Source organism: Paralichthys olivaceus, chromosome 20 (assembly GCF_024713975.1).
Source record: "Paralichthys olivaceus isolate ysfri-2021 chromosome 20, ASM2471397v2, whole genome shotgun sequence".
NCBI classification, from domain to species: Eukaryota; Metazoa; Chordata; class Actinopteri; order Pleuronectiformes; family Paralichthyidae; genus Paralichthys; species Paralichthys olivaceus.
In genome coordinates, this window is record NC_091112.1 from 9022688 (window position 1) to 9041713 (window position 19026).

The following is a 19026-nucleotide window of genomic DNA, read 5'->3' on the forward strand; positions in this document are numbered from 1 at the left end:
CAGATACGGGAAAATGTTTGTATTGCAATTTAGTGAAGTAAGAATATTAAAACACAAACACACTCTGTTGCATATACAGTGACACACACACACACACACTGACATATGAAACTCATTCATCAGATTTCACTTACCAATCCATTAACCATCCCACCACACACGTGTGTCAGCGTGTGTTACAGTCATGATAAATGCTTTGACAGAAACTAAGTTGGACAACGCCACTAATGACAAATGCGATTTGGGAAATTCTCTCTTCCTCTCTCCCCCCCCCAACTCATACATCATGTCTTAATTATTGTTCCTCCTCGTGTATTTTCGCTCAGATTTACTCTCTCATATTTCAAGATAGACAAAGCACCTTGTAAATATTGTCTGTCACTGTTGCCATGGAAATAATATCTACAGTCACATGATGTCCTCCCAAGGTGACCAGGAAGTAGTTTTACGGCAACGTAAGATGTGTGTGTGTGTCTGGGGGTTGTTATGTGTAAAAGTGTCAGATGTGTGTGTGTGTGTGTGTATGTGTGAGCGGCTTCCTTCCTTGATTTATGTGGAGGCTCTAATGACATCATATTCAACAGTGGAAAGGGTAATAAATTCAGCTAATGGAGGACGAGGCTCTTTGTTAGCTAACGCTCGCTTCTCTACTCTCCAACGCTCGCTTCTCTACTCTAAACTTTTAATGGCTCTCACATTCATTTTGAAACAATCATTGAAGCACAAGTGTCTGTCTATATAATATATTATATTCTTTTGAACTCACAAACTAAAACAAAATTAATTAGAATTAAATGATTAAACAAAAATGTAATTTCTACTTCAAAGTTATCACAGTTAACCCTGTTCCGAGTCATCTTTTTTAAACTGATAAACATGAGTTAATGGCTGAAACTAATATACCTAAGACTTAGTAGGTCCATAGTGTGTATCGGACATTTCTGACCACAGAATAACCTGTGTGTAAACAGTCAGATTATCCCCTAACCTTGTAGTAAATTCATTTTCTGGTTGCGGGCTGCTGGAACATTTCAACTCTTCATCACATCACAGTCCAAACAATGAACAACTTCACTGAAAAAAAATGTTGATAATAAAGCTGAAAAATGTTCTACTTTGGTTTGTTCTTTGTTGTTGATTCACTATTCATCTAAGTCATTTTAAATTCATCTGTTAGTTTGGTACATTAGTCCTTTTATCCCTGGAGCCAGTCCTCTTTGATGTGGAGCTTCTGCACCTGAAAGCCGTTTGAAAAATAAATACTGGGAGTCACGCCTGATCTTCGACTGGGCCATTCAGCAAGTTTCCCTCTGCTGTTCTGAAGCCTCTCCACTGTTGGTTTTAGTTGTGTTGTGTGTTTTGAGTCGTGTCCTGTTGGGGTTTAAATTGTTTCCGTGGTGAAAGCAGGTTTTCACTTCTGTCACCACACATACACTCGGCACAGATGCATACAGGAAGTCCCTACGTCCTTTTGCTGTCTCACTTCTATCAGGGAAAGTAACAGTTTGTTGCCTGCACTGTGTGTTTACCAATTAAGATGCAGTGTAACCTACTATTTGATCTCAGTGACTGGGAAACCCTGTTTCTTTTCCAGGGCAACAGGAGATTTCATCATTGTAATAGAATCCACGCACACCATCAAAGTCTCACACACACACACACACACACACACATTGCTTGTTGCGTTAATAGTGAGCATGTTCTGTAGGTATACTGTCAGCAATGAAGCTATTGACATCCCTTTGATCACAGGGTTTGCTTCTCTCTGAGGAATACATGTGAGAGGATTAAGATGCCTGTCTTCCTGTGCTTTTTATCTGCACCAATTAGATGAGACAAATACGTGTGTGTGTGTTGTTACAGTCTGTCATATGGTTCAGCTAGCATATGTACTGTGCAGCTGCACTGTAGAGAAAATAGCCACATCAGTCTAATTTGGTTTGACACATCTTGGACGGTAGCATTTCAGCTGCTGTGTCTGGTTGATCGCACCAGTTTCTCACAAAGGACAAAAAACACCAAAAGCTTTAACTTCAATGTAATTAGCAGCTTATGTTGTAGACATTGCAGCAGTATGTAAAGCTTAGAGAGTTTAGTCTCAAAAGGTCTGGCTTCTCTCTGAAAACATCTGGCAAAGGGAAAGGAAGAGTCATTGTGTTCTTGGGCCCCCTCACATCACACACGCTTCTTTTGCACACAGAGTTTGATAGTTTCATAGCATCTGTTGCCATCTCTGAAAAAGATCACTTGTCCTGCACTTCATCATGTAAACGGGTATGTGACAGGTAAATGTCTTGTTGCATGCAAGGCATACAAATTCCACTGAGGGTTTGATTTAGGACTTGAAAATACCACTGGCGAGGACATGGTTTTAACTCTCCAAGTAGAAGAGCAATGCATTTATTATTTCACCTCACATACAAGCAAGTACACAAACCCTCATGTGAGACAGGTGCTACTTTAGTAAAGTCTTAACTGTGATGATGGGTTATAGTCTTTCTCTGTGTGTATGACTGTAGTTCTCAACATTTTCTTCTGTGTCTTTTACAGGCGGTCGGAGGAGGAAGTGGACATGGACAAGGTGACAGCCGCTATGGTACTGACCAGCCTCTCCACCAGCCCATTGGTCAGGAGTCCACCTGTCAAAGTCAGCGGTGAGTATCACAACTGCCGAATGAGTGTTGAGGTAGAAATATCATTTTACACAGCGGCGAAAACAACATCCTAAACACAGTTTAAAATTAATCTTTGCCTTTTGATGTATTCGTTCATTTCGATCTCCATCGCCAGAAAAAAGCTAATCTGAGCCTAAGCCTGACGTTTGCGTGTTCTGCTGCACGCAGACTTTTCATTCCCTCATGGCCGTTATCTTGTGAATGAGTGTGGAAGCTGAGGTTGATAAATTGCCACCACCTGCTGTGCTTTAGGATTCTGTCAAAGTCTGGATTTCCGCCACTGTGTTGCTGCAATCACATGCAACTACTTAGATATTCTGTGCAACCAACCAGCTGTCCAACCAAGCAGACGTGTAGCCAACCCTCCAACCACCATGCACATGCTATCACAGCCCCACATGCACATCCGGTCATATGTTAGATGTACATCACATACATCATGCACACATGCACAAAGTAGCTTTTAAATACCAACGGTTTATTTTAATGCAGTCATACAGATGTCACATCCACGTGCACTTGTTGGAGATCATACAATGTGCATTTACACGAGTGGACACAGTAGGTTCTCATGCACGATGCACACAGTTTGAAGCCGAGGTCAGTGATGAAAAAGAAGAAACCTACTGTCTCCGCCTGTGGTTTGACAGATAACGTGGCGTTTTCGAGGGTCATTCTTTCAATCTCGAAGCCCATCAACCATCATCTGATGAAGTTTTACCCTCTGAGAGCAACGGCCTCCGGTGTAGACAATATCAGTATTATCATACAAGTTGAATGTTTTTCCTCACAAATCGCAAACAGTGATATTTTTTGTAGGTCCTTTAGATCCAGAAGACGTTTCGAATAATCTCTATTAACATTCATCTGCATATGAATGCAGATAAATTAAAAAGTCAGTAGCCGATGAGTCGAGAATCTGTTTATAGAGATTATTGTTTACAAAGCTACTTCACCTAATCTTCAATTATGGAAAGGTGTAAGTAGTTCTTGCATATGCTTATCCACATATCATTAGCATGCAAGTCAGTCATAATATTTACATTTCTATGCCACAGAATGGAACACGTGAAATGTTTCCTTATTGTTAGTGAGCCACTTCCTCTTTTATCTAAAACCCTGCTGAAGAAAAGAGAGAAGCCTGAGACGAGAGACACCCCGCCAAGAAGAGCCCTGTTAAACCAAACAAACTGCATCTGCTCCTCACTCTCCCTGACTCACACACTCTGTCACACGCTCTTTTACACACACACACACACACACACACACACACACACACACACACACACACACACACAGCCCAAAGTTTTCCCCAGCCTCCAGCTTCACGAGGTGAACTACCTTTTGTAGCTGATATTCAAAAGAAGCATTTCTTTGATCTAAAGAAAACAAGACCATGGCAGCGTCTCAGTGGAATCACAGAACAAGGAAGTAACCTTTCTTTTCTTCTGTCACAGTCAACAGTCTGTGCTGCGAGGCTCTTCTGTGTGAGGTGCAAATAAAGCTCTGTGAACTTAATTGAAAGTCTTGATCTCCCATCATTGACAGAGGAACGCCCACATGTTTCGCTGTGGGCGATTGTGACTCAGTGTTTTTCCTTTCTTCCTCACTTGTTTTATTTGTGTATTTTGACGTTGTGTTATTCTGTCTGAAACTTGGTTAGGCCTCCCATGGAATTTATCCAGTTAAATAAAGTAGTTTTTTTCTCTTTTTGCCTCCATCCTCTCAGAGTGTCTAAGTGGTTCGTGGAAGGACAACGGCTCAGTGGGACCTTTTACCCCGTCTAGCAACAGCTCTTCAGGGGGCTACTGGAGCTGGTCTGCCCCCAGCGACCAGTCCAACCCTTCCACACCTTCCCCGCCGCTCTCTGCCGACAGCTTCAAGCCCTTCAGAGTACCCAGCCTAGGCGGTGTGGGGCCCGGCCCCGCAGGACCCGAGGACCCGAGCCTGGATGAACAGGACGGCAGCAGTCTGCTCTTCGATGAGCCCATCCCTCGAAAGCGCAAGGTGAATACAATAGAACATATCTGAGCTAGAAAGCTTAAATGATGAATCAGCAGATGAATGTATGTCTGTGATTGATGAATGAATAATGACTTACTGAATCATTCATTACTATAATTTTAACACATTTGAAAACTAGATCAGCACAAAACACAGACCTCCACCAAGGTCCAACTGTCCCCTGACATTCAATCAAGGTACGCAAAATTAAACACACTCATACAGACCAGTCCCCTAAATGTGCCTGATTTTTCTCATCGAGATCCATTAATAATTTATTTGTTAAACAGTGAAAATGTCAAACGGCTTGTGTCAAAATGTTAAAGAAAGTGAAAAAAAAAAGTTTTGTGAAAGTCAATAACAGCCAACCAACAACTACACGTGAAAACGAAAACTCCTTGGCAGACATAATGAATCCATCCACACCGAAACACAAAGCAATAAGAAAACAGCAACAGAGGGGGACAGACAGCACTCACTGAATCTCTCATGTGCAGACCCCTGATTTAACTGTCATTACTCTCAAAGCTCATGTAGAGTAGAGTCATGATTCAGTTTTAATACTTTTATTAAATCTTGATTAAACCATCAACTCAGTTATCAAAGCTACTGACAATTAAGATAAATGAGTTGGTTGAAAACCAGAGAGTTGTGTCTCACCTGGACCAGAGGATCAATCAGTGCAGGTGAGAGCCGTTAGCTGATTGATCCTCTGGTACAAGAGGCAGCAGCAGAGCAGACCTGAGACACGGACACACGGACAGAGACACGTGGGAGAGACACTGAAGCTTAGACGTCCAAAGTTTAGTTTAATTTATGTTTGCTGTCGTGTGTTAAAAGACAATAAAAGTTTAAGCTGAGAAAGCTTGGCTAAGAAGATGTAACATAAATGCATGAACACCAATCTACCTACAGCACATTTGTTTGGACATTGTTAAAACTTCTTCTCAGTTTTCATATTAACTTAACTTTGCCTTTGTTGGAAAGAGATTTGATTTTAGATCTTTAAAAGGCTCTGGGAAGAATTGCTCAGGGTGGATGGAGAAAACAGACGCATTGTCAGATCTCGCCAGGTTTTTATGGACAAAGTCAGAGCAGCTCTCAAGAATAATAAACCTCTAAGGAGTTTTTTTAAAAAGCTATTTTCCCCTCAGGCTGCAAGTTCCTATGAAATTGCCCAGTTACCACGTCCAATCTCACAGTTTCTAGGAAATAAAACTTGTTGTTGACCACACTTACCCTTGAAATAGTTGCAGCAGGAGTGCAGGCTTTTCATTTCATGAGAGCTGTCACATATTAAAGAGGGGTTTAAAGGAGAGCGGCAGCAGTTCTCCTGATAGCAGGCGTACCTGTGGATGACAGAGGGGTGAGGAACTCATTTTTGAGACTCAGATGTACACCGGCTGCTCGATTCCCTGCTATTAACCAGCAAAGTTATAGAGGTAGTTTACTAGACTCTGACTGGGTGATAGGCAGAGATGAAAATGGGACAGGAGGGGACACACAGCCTTATGTGTCTTCCAGACGTTAAAAGCACATGCATGAAGACTTACTCTCTCTCCTCACTCATCACTCTGCGTCGTCTCATTTCTACACACCACCTACAGCTCATCACATCCACTGCTCAGTGTCACTCATTATTTTTTCACATGTAAATTGCTTTGCTCTCCTTCTTTGTCTCCCTCTCTCCTTATCAGCGTTAGTTTCTGGTTCACTGTCAGTATCATCCATCTCTCCCTCCTATTTTATATTTCCAGCACTCTCCTGTGTTTTCCTCCCCCTTGCTCTTGTGTGTGTTTGTGTGTCGTCCCCAGACATTTGCCCTTCATAATTACTCCTCAGCCTCCACATGCACCCGCAGCACAAATGTCGTAATGATTTTAATACCCACTACAGCAAACATAAAGATCTGGCCGTGGCTCCATGGCTCCTCTAAAAAAAATCAATAAAGACTCTTGGTGAGCTCTGCTTCAGCACACTGTTTCTGTATCTGTATTAATTGGGGACTTATCACAAAGGAAAAGGATGACATTGTTAGGGAAAGAGAAAATGAGGGATGTGGATGAAGAATTAAAAGAGGGACTAACATGAATTACAGGAAAAACCGAGAGAAAATAGAGAATGAAGTGTCGACGGAGACTAAACAATTTCTATAAACACTTTGATTAGAATGTTGTTGACTAACCTACACACACGCCCAGACACACACACCCCCACATTATTTACATGCAATGCCAAGGTCTCACATGATCTGTATGCCTCTCTCGTGCTCTGGCTTCTCTCTTGGCAAGACAGTACCGTGTGGGGCTCTCCATTTAATTAACTGTGAAATCTGTCTTTAAAGGGGAATAACACACACACACACAGAAAATATGCTTTTGTTACCCAAAGACAAAACAATGCACAGGGGACAGATGATTGTTGTGTGTGTGTGTTTCTGCAAGCAGCAGGAACATTTAAAAAAACATCTTGACAAAATGAAACCAGCCCCCTCAACAATAGTTTGACAGACGGGCCTGTAAGACCACCTGTCTGATGGCTCGGAGCAGCGGAGGAGAGGGCAGAGAGGAAGCTCACAGAGCTTGTTGTCGCTCCATGAAAAACAATGTATAATCTCACTAGGAGGCCGATGGTGTAATTACAGACGAGAGATAAAAGAAACAACAGCATCGCCTGCTCACAACCAGAGAGGGACTCACTGTGATTTTGCATTGTAATTAAAAGTTTGTTCAGAATGGCTCCATAGATTTATCTACAGTAAAGAACTGTGTTATTTAGTCACATTCAATCTGAATAAAGTCTGAGAATATAGTATGAAGTTTTTGAGTTGTTAGTGTGATTCGAGATCATCAACAAACTGACGATGAATAAATTCTGTGCTGAGGTGATGAAGTTTGACACCACTGCCATTGACTATGTGACATTGATATTTTATACTTTAATTGACTCACTGTACTAATAACCTCCACCAAGGTTGTTGTTTGTTTGTAAGTAAAATCAAACAAAAACAACTGGACAGATTTCCTGTAATCCCTGTTTCTGTCAACACGGACTCATCTGAGAGCTGCTGTTGTGTGTTTCCTTTTAGAACTCAATGAAGGTGATGTTCAAGTGCCTGTGGAAGAACTGTGGCAAGGTGCTGAGCACTGCCGCCGGCATCCAGAGACACATCCGCACCATCCACCTGGGGTAAGACAACAACAAACACACACACCAAAAGAACTGGAGACCTCAAGCAGCCAGCAGCACAACGTGGACAGGCTAAAACACACACATGTCCAAGAACCAGGAAGCCATCAGAAACCGGACAGAGTTCTAACAACCCCAACATGTTTCCTCTGCTTCTGTCTCCAGGCGTAGCTGTGACTCGGACTGCAGCGACGGAGAGGAGGACTTCTACTACTCGGAGATCAAGCTCAACACAGACTCTGTGGCCGACGGGCTCAGCAGCCTGTCCCCGGTGTCACCTTCCGTCCTCTCTCCCCCTCCTCCTCTCCCGTCTCCTCTCCCTCCCATCGGCCAGCCGCCCGACACCCAACGGCCCCAGCAGCCCACTGACACCAAGGAGCCTCAAGCTGGCGGCACCACCCCGCTCAGCCGCTCGGCGCCCAGCGCCCTCTACCTCATCCACACGGACCACGCCTACCAGGTGAGCGTGTGCACATGTACACACACTTTACACAGATTAAGGTCAATGTGCAATCCGAAGGTAAGAAATCAATGCACTGTGGATCAGTCATTGATTTGAAATGATCAGTTCCAGGCTCTTTTGTGTTGACAAATTCATGTGATGATTTAAAGAGTAAAATTCTTTTAAAGTATTTTCATGTTCAAATGAAATAGTATAAATAAATAAAAGACATTCACACAAACTACTGGTGAACAGAGCTCTAGTTTTTCTTTTCTGTCAATAATAAAAATCTCTTTTTTTTCAAACTGGTTTCATATGTGGAGCTCAATGTGCTACACTTTAAAAATGAGGCGGACATCACAGTAAACCAAGTTAACAACACATGAAAAAGCAGAACGAGACTTAAAGTCTCAGCCTTGAATTGAAGCAGAAAGTAGATCCACAGATGTAGGTCCTGTTTTGCCAGAAGCAGAAAATAAATCCATCTTGACCTTTGACCTTTGCCTCCAGGCCACAGCTCCAGTGTCCATCCCGTCCAGCAACGGTAACTCAGCCGGCTCGGGCTCCACCAGCTTCACTCCCACCAACAGCTCCAGCTTCAGCATCTCCTGGCAGTCACCGCCCGTCACCTTTACCGGGAACATGGTGAGAATTCTTTAACGCACAGGATTTATTACAGTATGTTTCTGTGTTGAGATTTTCACGATCATCATGATCTGTCCTACCTCCGCAGGTGTCCCCCAGTAAAAGCCAGGGGTTTGGTGAACAGCGCTCCCAGACCATCGCCATCCTCTCCTCCCCTCCCAGAGCCACCAACGCCCTCAGGTACTGGACCTTAGTAGTTTTTATTAAACACCAAGACAGAAGAAACAACCAGTCAAAGAGCTAAAGCTGCTAATATGATACGTTCCTATGATCAGATGAGAAGTCAAAATGTCCTATATCGTAAAAGAGGTCAAATGTAATATTGACAAATTAGGTCAATGACTCGAAATACAAAAATAATTCTCGATAAGGAAGAGCTAAAGTCAACAAGTCCGTGTGATGTCAACGCTGTTTAGAATTAGACATAAAAATATGTTCCCATTAAAGGAAAACATGTTTAAACATGTTTAATTGTTTTTTTACAAACACCCGTTATTCTCCGTGTCTTCTCCCCTCAGTCGGAAGGTGCGCGGCGAGGGGAAGAAGTGCCGCAAGGTGTACGGGATGGAAAACCGCGACATGTGGTGCACGGCCTGCCGCTGGAAAAAGGCCTGCCAGAGATTCACCGACTGAGCGCACCCAGCCGACGCCACGCCAACGGGCACTGCCTTTCGCCAGAGAAAAGTTGGGGGGGGTGGGGGCATCATTTTGCATGCATTTGGTTTTCTTCTGCTCCAAATCTCAACCGTCCGTCAGCGCTCCGGCTCTGTCCCTGTACTCGCCCCCCCTCCCTCTCAGCTCCACCTATCCATTCCAGCTGTGGAAGCAACAGCAGGACAGCGCAGGAGTCAAACTTTCACGTCGCCGTCCATGATTCCCAGCACTGCCTCGCCATTTCCATCGCTCCCAGTTTTGGGAAAACCCCAGTGCAGCTACAGTGTAAAGAAAAAATGTATCTAAAGATTTCTGCCGTTTTTTTTGTTGGGTTCAGTGTTGCATCTTTCTATGTTTTGTAAGAGTTCTGGTTTTTAAATGGAAAGTCTTGTCAAAGGTCCAGAATAAGAGCCAACAGCTTTTTTGGTGTGTTTTGTCGAAAGAAAAAGACAAATCTTTTTTATCCAAAAGAAGAATGCGTCTCTTTGCTACAGTTTTTGAAAAACAGTGTGGAGGTAAAGCTCGCCGTTTTTTGTTCTTCCTTCAACTTGTTCATCTCTTGTTTCATTTCTGACGTGTTTTTCGGGGCAAATTTTTATCTCTGTCACCGGACTGTCGCCTGCTCCTCGCTCCTGACAAAGCCCTGGAGCGGAATGTACAGCAGAACATCAGGGAGGCGCCTGATTGACTGGTGGAGAGAAAAGGAAGAAGAGAGACAGGGAGATTCAAGGATCAATGCAAAAAAAGATACAATTTACAGTCAGGGAAAGCAGATGGGCCGTGCCAGTGATTTACCACATGAATCCGCAGCAGAACAAACACACAAACACAAACACACAATCCTTACAAAAGACGGGAACGGTTTTTTACGTCACTTTTTTACCCGGATTGATTCGTTTTCTTTGTTTTTATCAGGGATGTGATTCTAAAGAAAGCCAAATCCAGCAGCTATAACTTGTGGATCTTCTGTAAACAGCAGCACTATCTCCACAGCTCCTCTCCTTCATCACAACTTTACAACCAAAAACTCTTCATCCCCTTTTTGAATCCTGATACGGTGCCATGTTTACTATTGTCGATTTTTTTTTTTTTTTTTTACTGAGACTGTTTCCCTACCAACTGGCTTGTGTTAAAGGACTTTCCTGAGATCACTGGAAGCATGAAGCCGGCAGCGAAAGGAAAAGATCAGCAACTCTCACCACATGCAGAAAGACGCAGAGCCCTCCTCCTCCTCGCCCAAACTTTTACTCCTTCCCCAAAGGGAACAAAAATAACTCTTGTGTTTACGTTTCTCCACAGAGGTGCATTCTGATGATCTGTTAACTAAAAGGGGGAGGGCTGCAAACCAAAAGTGAGGCACTTGCACTGTACGTGTATAACTGAGCACTTGGTATCTTTGCTTCTAACCTGTGGTTACTTTTAGAGAGTTGAAAAAGAGTCTTCAGATATCTTCCACTAGACTCTCTCTATTTCTAATGTCACCGGTTGTAAAAGGATGTAACAGCAAAAAAAAGCTGATTTGGTTTCTCCCCCTTTATTGAACAATTCTTCACTCCAACCGTTTTTGGAGAATGATGGTTTAAAAAAAAGTTATAAGCACTTGATTATTTGTTGTTTAATGTGCACTGCACCTTTTTTCCTTCGCCTTCCTTGGCGTCGTGCGAGCAAAGCGTTGACTCGAGCTTTTCGTCCGTGTCCTAGTAACCTGTTACTGAAAGAGGTCAAGAGATGGGATTGGTGGAAAGAAATGGTCATAATCAGATTTGTTTTCATTTGATTTCTGGCTTAATGGCGGGAAATGAAACCACAAAGCCAAATAGTTTACAGAGGTTCACTTTGCAGCGATAGATGGACCAACTCCTATCACCTTGAGCCGCTCTTTACTTTATTACAACGTAGTGAGCGTGATCCTGAAATGTACCCACCAACAGGAACATGGTGATTTTTCTATTCAGAGCATTTACTCTCTGCATTATGTGAAATCTGTTTGAACGCACACTGATCTCTTTATCACGATTTCTGTCACACGCAATCATTTGACACCAGAGTTATTCAAAACCAACACCAGCTAATAAACTCACACACACATTATTGCCCGTTTTCATCTTCAGTACTTCTGCACCTGAGAACCGTAGCTCTGTTACGTTTACTCAACTCTTTCTGTTTTTGTCTATTTTTCTTTGTAGTCTGTTCATGTATGTATATGTGTAGTTCGTGTATTCTCTCTAAGCTCCACGTTTGTGACCCGGTACCTCGGTCATTTCATCCGCCGCCTGACGAACAAGCTAGGTTCTGTGAGGGAATAATGTACCGTTCAACCTGAGTGTAGGGATCGGCCTTAAAGTCAAAAATATATAATTGTGCTTCTTCTTTGTCCTTACATTGATGTTTCGGTAAGAAATATTTAGATGATCTCAACAACTGATTTTTCATTGTATTATGTGAACGTATTATTGTTTAAGAAAAGACAAATCTCTATATATATATATATATAAAAGAAAAAAACATGTTGGAATTTAACTCAAAGCAAAAAAAGGCGTTGATTTGGCTGTTTTTATTTTATTTTTTCATATATATATATATGAATATATAAACTGTTTATTCATTTTGCTTCCATGTTCTGCTGAAGGAATTTTCTTTCTTCTTGTACGAGGGGCATATTTTTCCAGAGCGAGCCGAGCTTGTTATTCTCTTTTCAGTGAGTGTGACCCGCGTGCTCCCACCTGGACCTCCTTCTCGTCACTGCTCGGCCCCGCTTAGTGCTCCAACAGCAGTTGATTAAAACATGTATCTTATTTCCACTTCTCTTCTCTCTGTGTCACGCAGGCCCACTTGCAATTAGTTTGATTGACACCTCGGTGTGTGGTTTTCTTTTTGCGCCCACGTTTGAGAGTTGCGAACGTGAAGGAGCCTCAGGGCGAAGTACGCGGGCTGCCACTGAGCCACGGTGCTCTCCTCCCGCAGAGTTACACACCTTTATCTAATGGCCTGTGGCACTTTCCCTGTCCGGGTGTGTGCAGGTCGAGTCCACCACGACGCTCCTGGCAAACCAGCGCTTACGAGTTCATGGATGTTTTTGTGGGTAGAGACCTCAGTGGCCACATGCGGCTGATGTTTCATTCTTTTCTTTTTTTTGTAACTCCATGCACTTCCCACTTCCGTTTCTCCATCATTGTGATGCTACATGTTTGTGTTCAGACCATCTCCTCCATTGGTGCATGGAACCATCTGGCAGCCAATCGGATCCTGTCGGGGGGTTTTGTCCAGGAACAAGTTACCGACCGTCCAGAGCTTCAGGCAGCTAATTTTGAAAAAGCTCTTATTTATGTTGATCAAATCAAATGTGATCAAAATAAGCTCAACTTCCACTTTAACATAAGATGAATCCAAATGACCTCAAAGGGATATTTGCTGCCATTTTTCTCAAACCCATCCATCTCCTCATAGATCAGTGAGGAACTCTGGGATTTGTTCGTGGACTGTGACCCGGCCTGTGTTGTTATCCTGAAAACAACTCAGCCCCATTCACTGCCAGTGGCACAAAGATGGCCTTAGCATGACGGTGCTTTCCGAGACGCTCAACCCAGCTCCGTCTCTGTTCCTGTACATACTGGTGCTGCGGCCTCGGCAGGGGGAGAAATGGAGGTGCTATATTCCCATGCAGTGCTGTTTCTCCCCGTGTGTCGTCTGATCATACTAACTCCATTTTGTACACATTATATGTTATGCTGTAGAACATGAAAATAAAAAACACCCTGCCTAAAATCTGATGTCCCAGCACGAGTTAGTTCATGGCAATCGCCCCAAAAACCTCTGTCCCTTCTCCTGCTTCCTCATCAGTTCTCGTTGTTTTTGTTGTTTCCTCATGTTGGGTTCAAATCTGTAGATAATGATGATCTGCAGATGTTTTATTTACAAATTCAAACATCCCAAACAAGAAAACTAAACCGGAGAGATCTTTCATGAATTTAAAATCAATGGTTGAGTGGTTTCATTTGCTTGTCCTGCAGCTTTTGACCGTGTCACACAGTCTTTATCAGTAGATTGAGATCATCAGTTGTCATCAAACTATGAATGATGAACTTTCTATGGGTCTGTCAGTTACAACAACCAAGCAAATTCAATCTACTCAAGTATCAGCAAAATAAACCTAAAGTCACAAATGTCACTGTATGGGATTAACTGGATTCTAATTATTCATGCACATGTTGCAACTAGTAAACCTGGATCTAATTTTTACTTGTTTTACATTGCATGTAATATTTTGTAATAATAAAAGTAATATTGCCATGCACAGTTTTAGTTGGTTCTCCTCAAACGTTTCCAAAAATTAAATATTTGGCCGTTACATCAATATCACAGAGTCCTGCAGGTCTTTAACCAGAATGAAACACTAGAGGTTTGGTTAATTTGGGCCAAAACTGGCAGACAAAGACGGATCATGGCACTTTTACAGTCTTTACTCCCAAATTACCCAAACATGCCATATGGTATCATCCTGCAAGATCTGATCGTCTGTAACTTATTCATATTTGAGCAGATCTGAAACCTGCAGGGAGCGAGCAGCTAAACACAAACGCAGAAAACGGGCTGGCGTTATAAACATGTTCTCGCCCCAGAATTAAAACTGGCATCAAAGAAGCACAACAGGCGGCCTTGTTGCTCCACTGAGGCTGATATGAATATTTAGTGTACGAGGCCTGTTTTATTTTTCAGATGGAGGAGCAGTGGCTGGGGTGGCTTTTGTTCTCTGGTGTGTTGACCTCCCCCCTCTCCGCTGCCTCCTATTAAAGGGCCGAGCGCTCAGCTGTGATTTATAAGTGGAATAAAATAAGATAGCGTTATTCTGCTTACGGATGGCATAAAAATCTACTTGTGAGTTATGAGGGATCTTTGATGTGTACGTCCTGACACACACACACACAATGTCCGTGCACGCTTGTCTAACACAGCTACTGAGCAGTGATGGCTTTAACAGCAGTTCATGTGTTGACAGCTTTATAAGAATTTCTGCTTTATGTCCCTGATCCTTGCTGAGATCAATATTTCACACATGACAAGACTTGTTTGTGACAAGAGGCTTATCATATCAAACCTTAGATCATCTAAGTAGAGCTCAATATATCCTACAATATATACAGATTAAGCTGCAGTACAGTATATCTAAGCTATAGTTTCAGTGTATCAGTATATCCATGTGACGTCCCTGACTGTAGTACTCTCTGAATCCCTTCTTATTTCCTCTTTGCTCTGCTCCGTCAACTCCAGGAGTGGAAATTAAATTGACGGGTTGTGCCTTTAGTCAGGAGGCCCACACACTTCTTCTAGCGGATGAGGAAACGTGTGAGCAGATGCCCACAGGGTTGTTTTCCTCCCCACTGACCTGCAGCCCCTTCACACAACCCCTATCTGGGCTGTGCACGGGGCTAACAGCAGGTGGCGCTCTGTAGAGTCAGACATGTAATTAGACATTTTAAATAGTGCGAAATAATATACAACCGCTAACCATCGAGAACAACCCCAGTAGTCATAGCATTGCCTTGCATGACCCTGAGCATAGGCCGTGTTATCAGTGTATCTGTGGAGCGTCCAGATCCCAACCAACCGTAGAGCTAGTTTCCGTGGCAACCATGCGGATGGGCAGGTTTATGCGTCTCTGCTCCTATCCGCTGCCAGGAGGAGGATGCAGTTGTCAATAAAAAAATAAAAAAGAGAGGAGGGGCCCTCACTCCATCCTTCATTCATTCATTAAGGAATGTGAAAGAGGAGGAGGAGGGTGGAACCAGGGGTGAAATGGCCTCTGCAAAAACTCTGAGGCAGTTTCAGGGGATTCTGTGACTCCCTCAGTCTGTGTTTCCAGGAGCCGCTTCACCCTCGTGGTGGTTTTTTCTGGAGGAAACAGGAGTCGTGAATGTGCCTTTATGAGAGTTTCTGGAGTGGACCTCACTCTGCTGTGTAGAGGTGTGTTGCTGTGACATTTAGGGCCACAGCGATGATGGAGGAATGTCTCTGGTGCTGGCTAGTCTGAGTTCTGCTTTTTTTTCTTACATTTCAAAGACGTGCGATGCAAAGAAATGTCCTGTGCTCTGTGTTCCGAGGCCCCTTTGGCCCTTTTCTTGGTTCTACAGAAAGATGTTGTGACTTTTCTACTCTCTGTAAACTTTTTATTTTTGACCCAACCTTATGAAGATACTGTGTCTCTGTGTTCTTTTTTGTTTTCTGTTGTTTCTTTGTTTTCCCAAACATGGCTCCTCTCTCCCTTTTGTACAAGGGCTTGTAAATAAATGAACGTCCATGTGAAAAAAATCCCTTTTGTTGTGGTGCAATCTAGAAATGTTTGGGAAATCAAGAAGGCCTCGTTCAGTTCACCGCATGTGAAACGGTCGGTGAGATGATCCTTTTTTTTAGTGTGGAGCCACTAACTGGGAACCTGAAAAAGAGAGAAAGAAGAAAACACTCTCATCAGCCTGAATTCTATTATTGGATTTTAATAGTAGCTCAAACATTAAGGGGAAATTATTCTTTCAGGGTGTTGGTGCCACGGCTCCTTCAGTTTTAACTTGAATATGCAACAGAGAACGAGAGCGTTGACCCGCCCTCTCTCTGAACTGGATCATCTCATTGGCTGTTTTATAATCTGATTACAATCATATAGACCTCAAGAACTCAATGACTGTCGCACTGGATTTTTACACTTTTTTCAAACGGTATATATACAGTACTAAACTATATGCTCTGGTCTAACTGTATTTTTTAATACTGCATGTGCATGCAAATAAGGAAATGATGGAATACATGACTTTATATAAATGTGCTCTATTTGTGCTGTGGCAGCCACGAAGGGGGTTGAGAGCAGCCAGGATTTGCCTCTATTATCTTTTCTTCAAACACTCAAGGTTACATTCTCAAATAAAAAAAACACAATAACACAGCCATGAAAGAATAAATACATAAAACTACAATGGACTTTGATTCAAAGGACACTACCGACTCAGCCTGACATATTTCCTCGGACAATGTGTTCTAGAGCCTCTGAGCTCTTATTCCAAAAGCCCTGTCCCCTTTAGTCTACATCCACACCACTCTGTTTTCGTTTTGAGAATGCATCAACTCTGCTGTGGCGTCCACACTATGCCGCTGAACCCGAGAAGTTTGAAAACGATGCTGGCCCCGTTTGAGTTCGAAAATCTAGGGTTGTGTTTTAGCCGTGACAGTTAGAGTCAGAGATGATGTCATGACTCACACCCGCTCGCTGATTGGGTCTTTTCGGTCATGACTTGGACTTCTCTGATTCGTCAGTCTCCTGTCACATCTCTTCCAGCATTAAATTACCGACATCAACCACCAATGTAGAACACAACACGGATAATCAATTACAAGTGTTACTGACCCTGTTATCTTTGCTAACAGCTGTTGTGCAGTTAAATTCTGCATTTTAAAACAACACAACTGTTTACAGCAGCTTTTACTTCTTCCCTTGGCTGAGGCTGCTCTCCACCCCCGATGTGACGTGTTGCCCCGACAGTGTTTTACGTTTTATATCCCTTTGAAACCTCTAAATGTAAATGTTTCTTGTGTGTTTTTAATTCCGGAATGTGAACTAAATTGTTAGATCTGTTCAGATCGGGGATACAGCTGGATTGTGAAATGTTAACAAAAACTTATTGAACAGGGATGATGATTGCAGGGGGGGTTATACTGTCTCTCTGCTGAGGTAAATTTCATGAACAGGGTCCATTCAACCATTTTTGTGTTGAAGAAATACTCTGGCATTTTGGGAAACGCGCTCTTTAGCTTTCTTGCGAGGAGTTAGACAAGAAGACTGACATCCCCCTTATGTTTGTCTGGATAAATATATGGCTACACTTAGTTAGCTTAACCAATGCAGGACAAGTGAAAGCATGACAGGAGACATAATCTGCTCATATTATGGTTCAATATTTTTGATTTGTGTTATTTACTCTATTGTTCAGAAAACATAAATTTCCTCACACTATCCATTGCTGCAGCTCCTCTTTTCAGCCACTGTCGGAAACTCTTGGATTTAGCTCCTGTCTCTTTAAGGCCCCGCCTCCCAATAAAGCCCCATCTGCTCAGATTGGCCCGCTGGACCATTAAGTTGTGCCCTTTATCTTACCGCTTCAATAGAAGACTAGACGCTAGTAGTGCATTATGCAAATGTGGGGCATCGTGATGTCACAATAGTGCGGAAGTACGGGCCGGACGACTGATGGGCGTTTCAGCAGCAGGCTTCTTAACTTTTGTAAAAAATTTACGTGCAAAAAAAAACAAACCTACATGACGAACTTGAGGAAAGAAAAACAAAAAACAAGCATCTTATGTCTCTTTTAAGATGTTTAGATTACATCATTACACAAATCGGAAAATTTGTCAAATCCCTTTTTTTGACAGTCGGGATAAAAAACAGATGTTGGCAATTGCGTCGCTAAGGCCAAACAAAATATTCTGCACAGCACCAAAATCCCCTAAAAATAAATCGTCTCCTCCAATCAGCATCATTTACATCACAATGCTGATCCTCAAACATCAACTCTGCAGAGGAGAGCGTTTCAGTCCGCTGAAAGGTGAGGAATTATTCACCACGCTCTGCGCGCTGGTATCTCAAACACTGTCAGCTCCAATAGAGATACTTGTCTCCCAGAGCCTCTCCATATACCACGCCGCTTGTTTCATATTAATGCGGAGAAGATACGTCTGTGAGGCGCTTTAAAAACCACGAGATGAGCTCCAGCACGAGTCCCACGGGCCTCCTTCCTCTGGGTCATCAGGAGTAACAGCAATGTTTCCGTGGCTGGAGGAGGAATGAGATGACGTTTATCACTCTACTGAAAGGATGGAGGAAAGGATACAGCTGATGGAGGAAATTAGGTCAGACAGTTTTGGGAGGAGCAAGCTGTTTTATAAATTGGAATTGGATTGTATTTTTTTCAGTCCACCTTTAAGCACAAGCAGCTGCAACATTTATGTCAGTCTGCATCATTTATCAAGTGGAATTTATTAAGAACGCATTTGAATATGCAACAAAACATCTCGGCTACAAACATTTGTTGCCTGTTTTATTCTTTCAGCTGTACCTTTTGGGCAGGACCTGATATTACACAACACACACACACAGCATGAGTGAAAGAAAATCATCTCTTCAGGACGTTATGTTGGTCAGTGCTGCTCGACATATGTCCCTGCGGCTTCAGGTCTCATCCTGCAATGATGCGATGAGCTTGTTGGTGGCGGCCGCTTGCATCTCGCCAGGCCGCTGGTGCAATGGCACAGCTCCGCCAAGGAGTCCTTAACATCAAATATGTGTGTGTGTGTGTGTGTGTGTGTGTGTTTGTGTGCACAATATGAGATCATAGAGTGTGTGTTTCCACTGACCACCCAAGGTATGTCCCATCTGCT

The 19026-nt window shown here is 42.9% G+C and overlaps 1 protein-coding gene across 2 annotated transcripts in view; it reads left to right on the top strand.

Moving 5' to 3' along the window:
• znf704 (zinc finger protein 704) overlaps positions 1–13374 on the top strand; it is a 43371-nt gene extending 29997 nt beyond the window's left edge. For both annotated transcript variants that reach the window (XM_069516865.1, XM_069516866.1), the window contains exons 3-9: positions 2551–2654; positions 4405–4682; positions 7768–7868; positions 8034–8328; positions 8821–8955; positions 9044–9135; positions 9474–13374. In XM_069516865.1, coding sequence (XP_069372966.1) covers positions 2551–2654; positions 4405–4682; positions 7768–7868; positions 8034–8328; positions 8821–8955; positions 9044–9135; positions 9474–9588 — 1120 coding nt within the window. In that variant the 3' untranslated portion in view covers positions 9589–13374. The remainder of the gene's footprint in view (positions 1–2550; positions 2655–4404; positions 4683–7767; positions 7869–8033; positions 8329–8820; positions 8956–9043; positions 9136–9473) is intronic.
• Positions 13375–19026: the final 5652 nt, after the last annotated feature.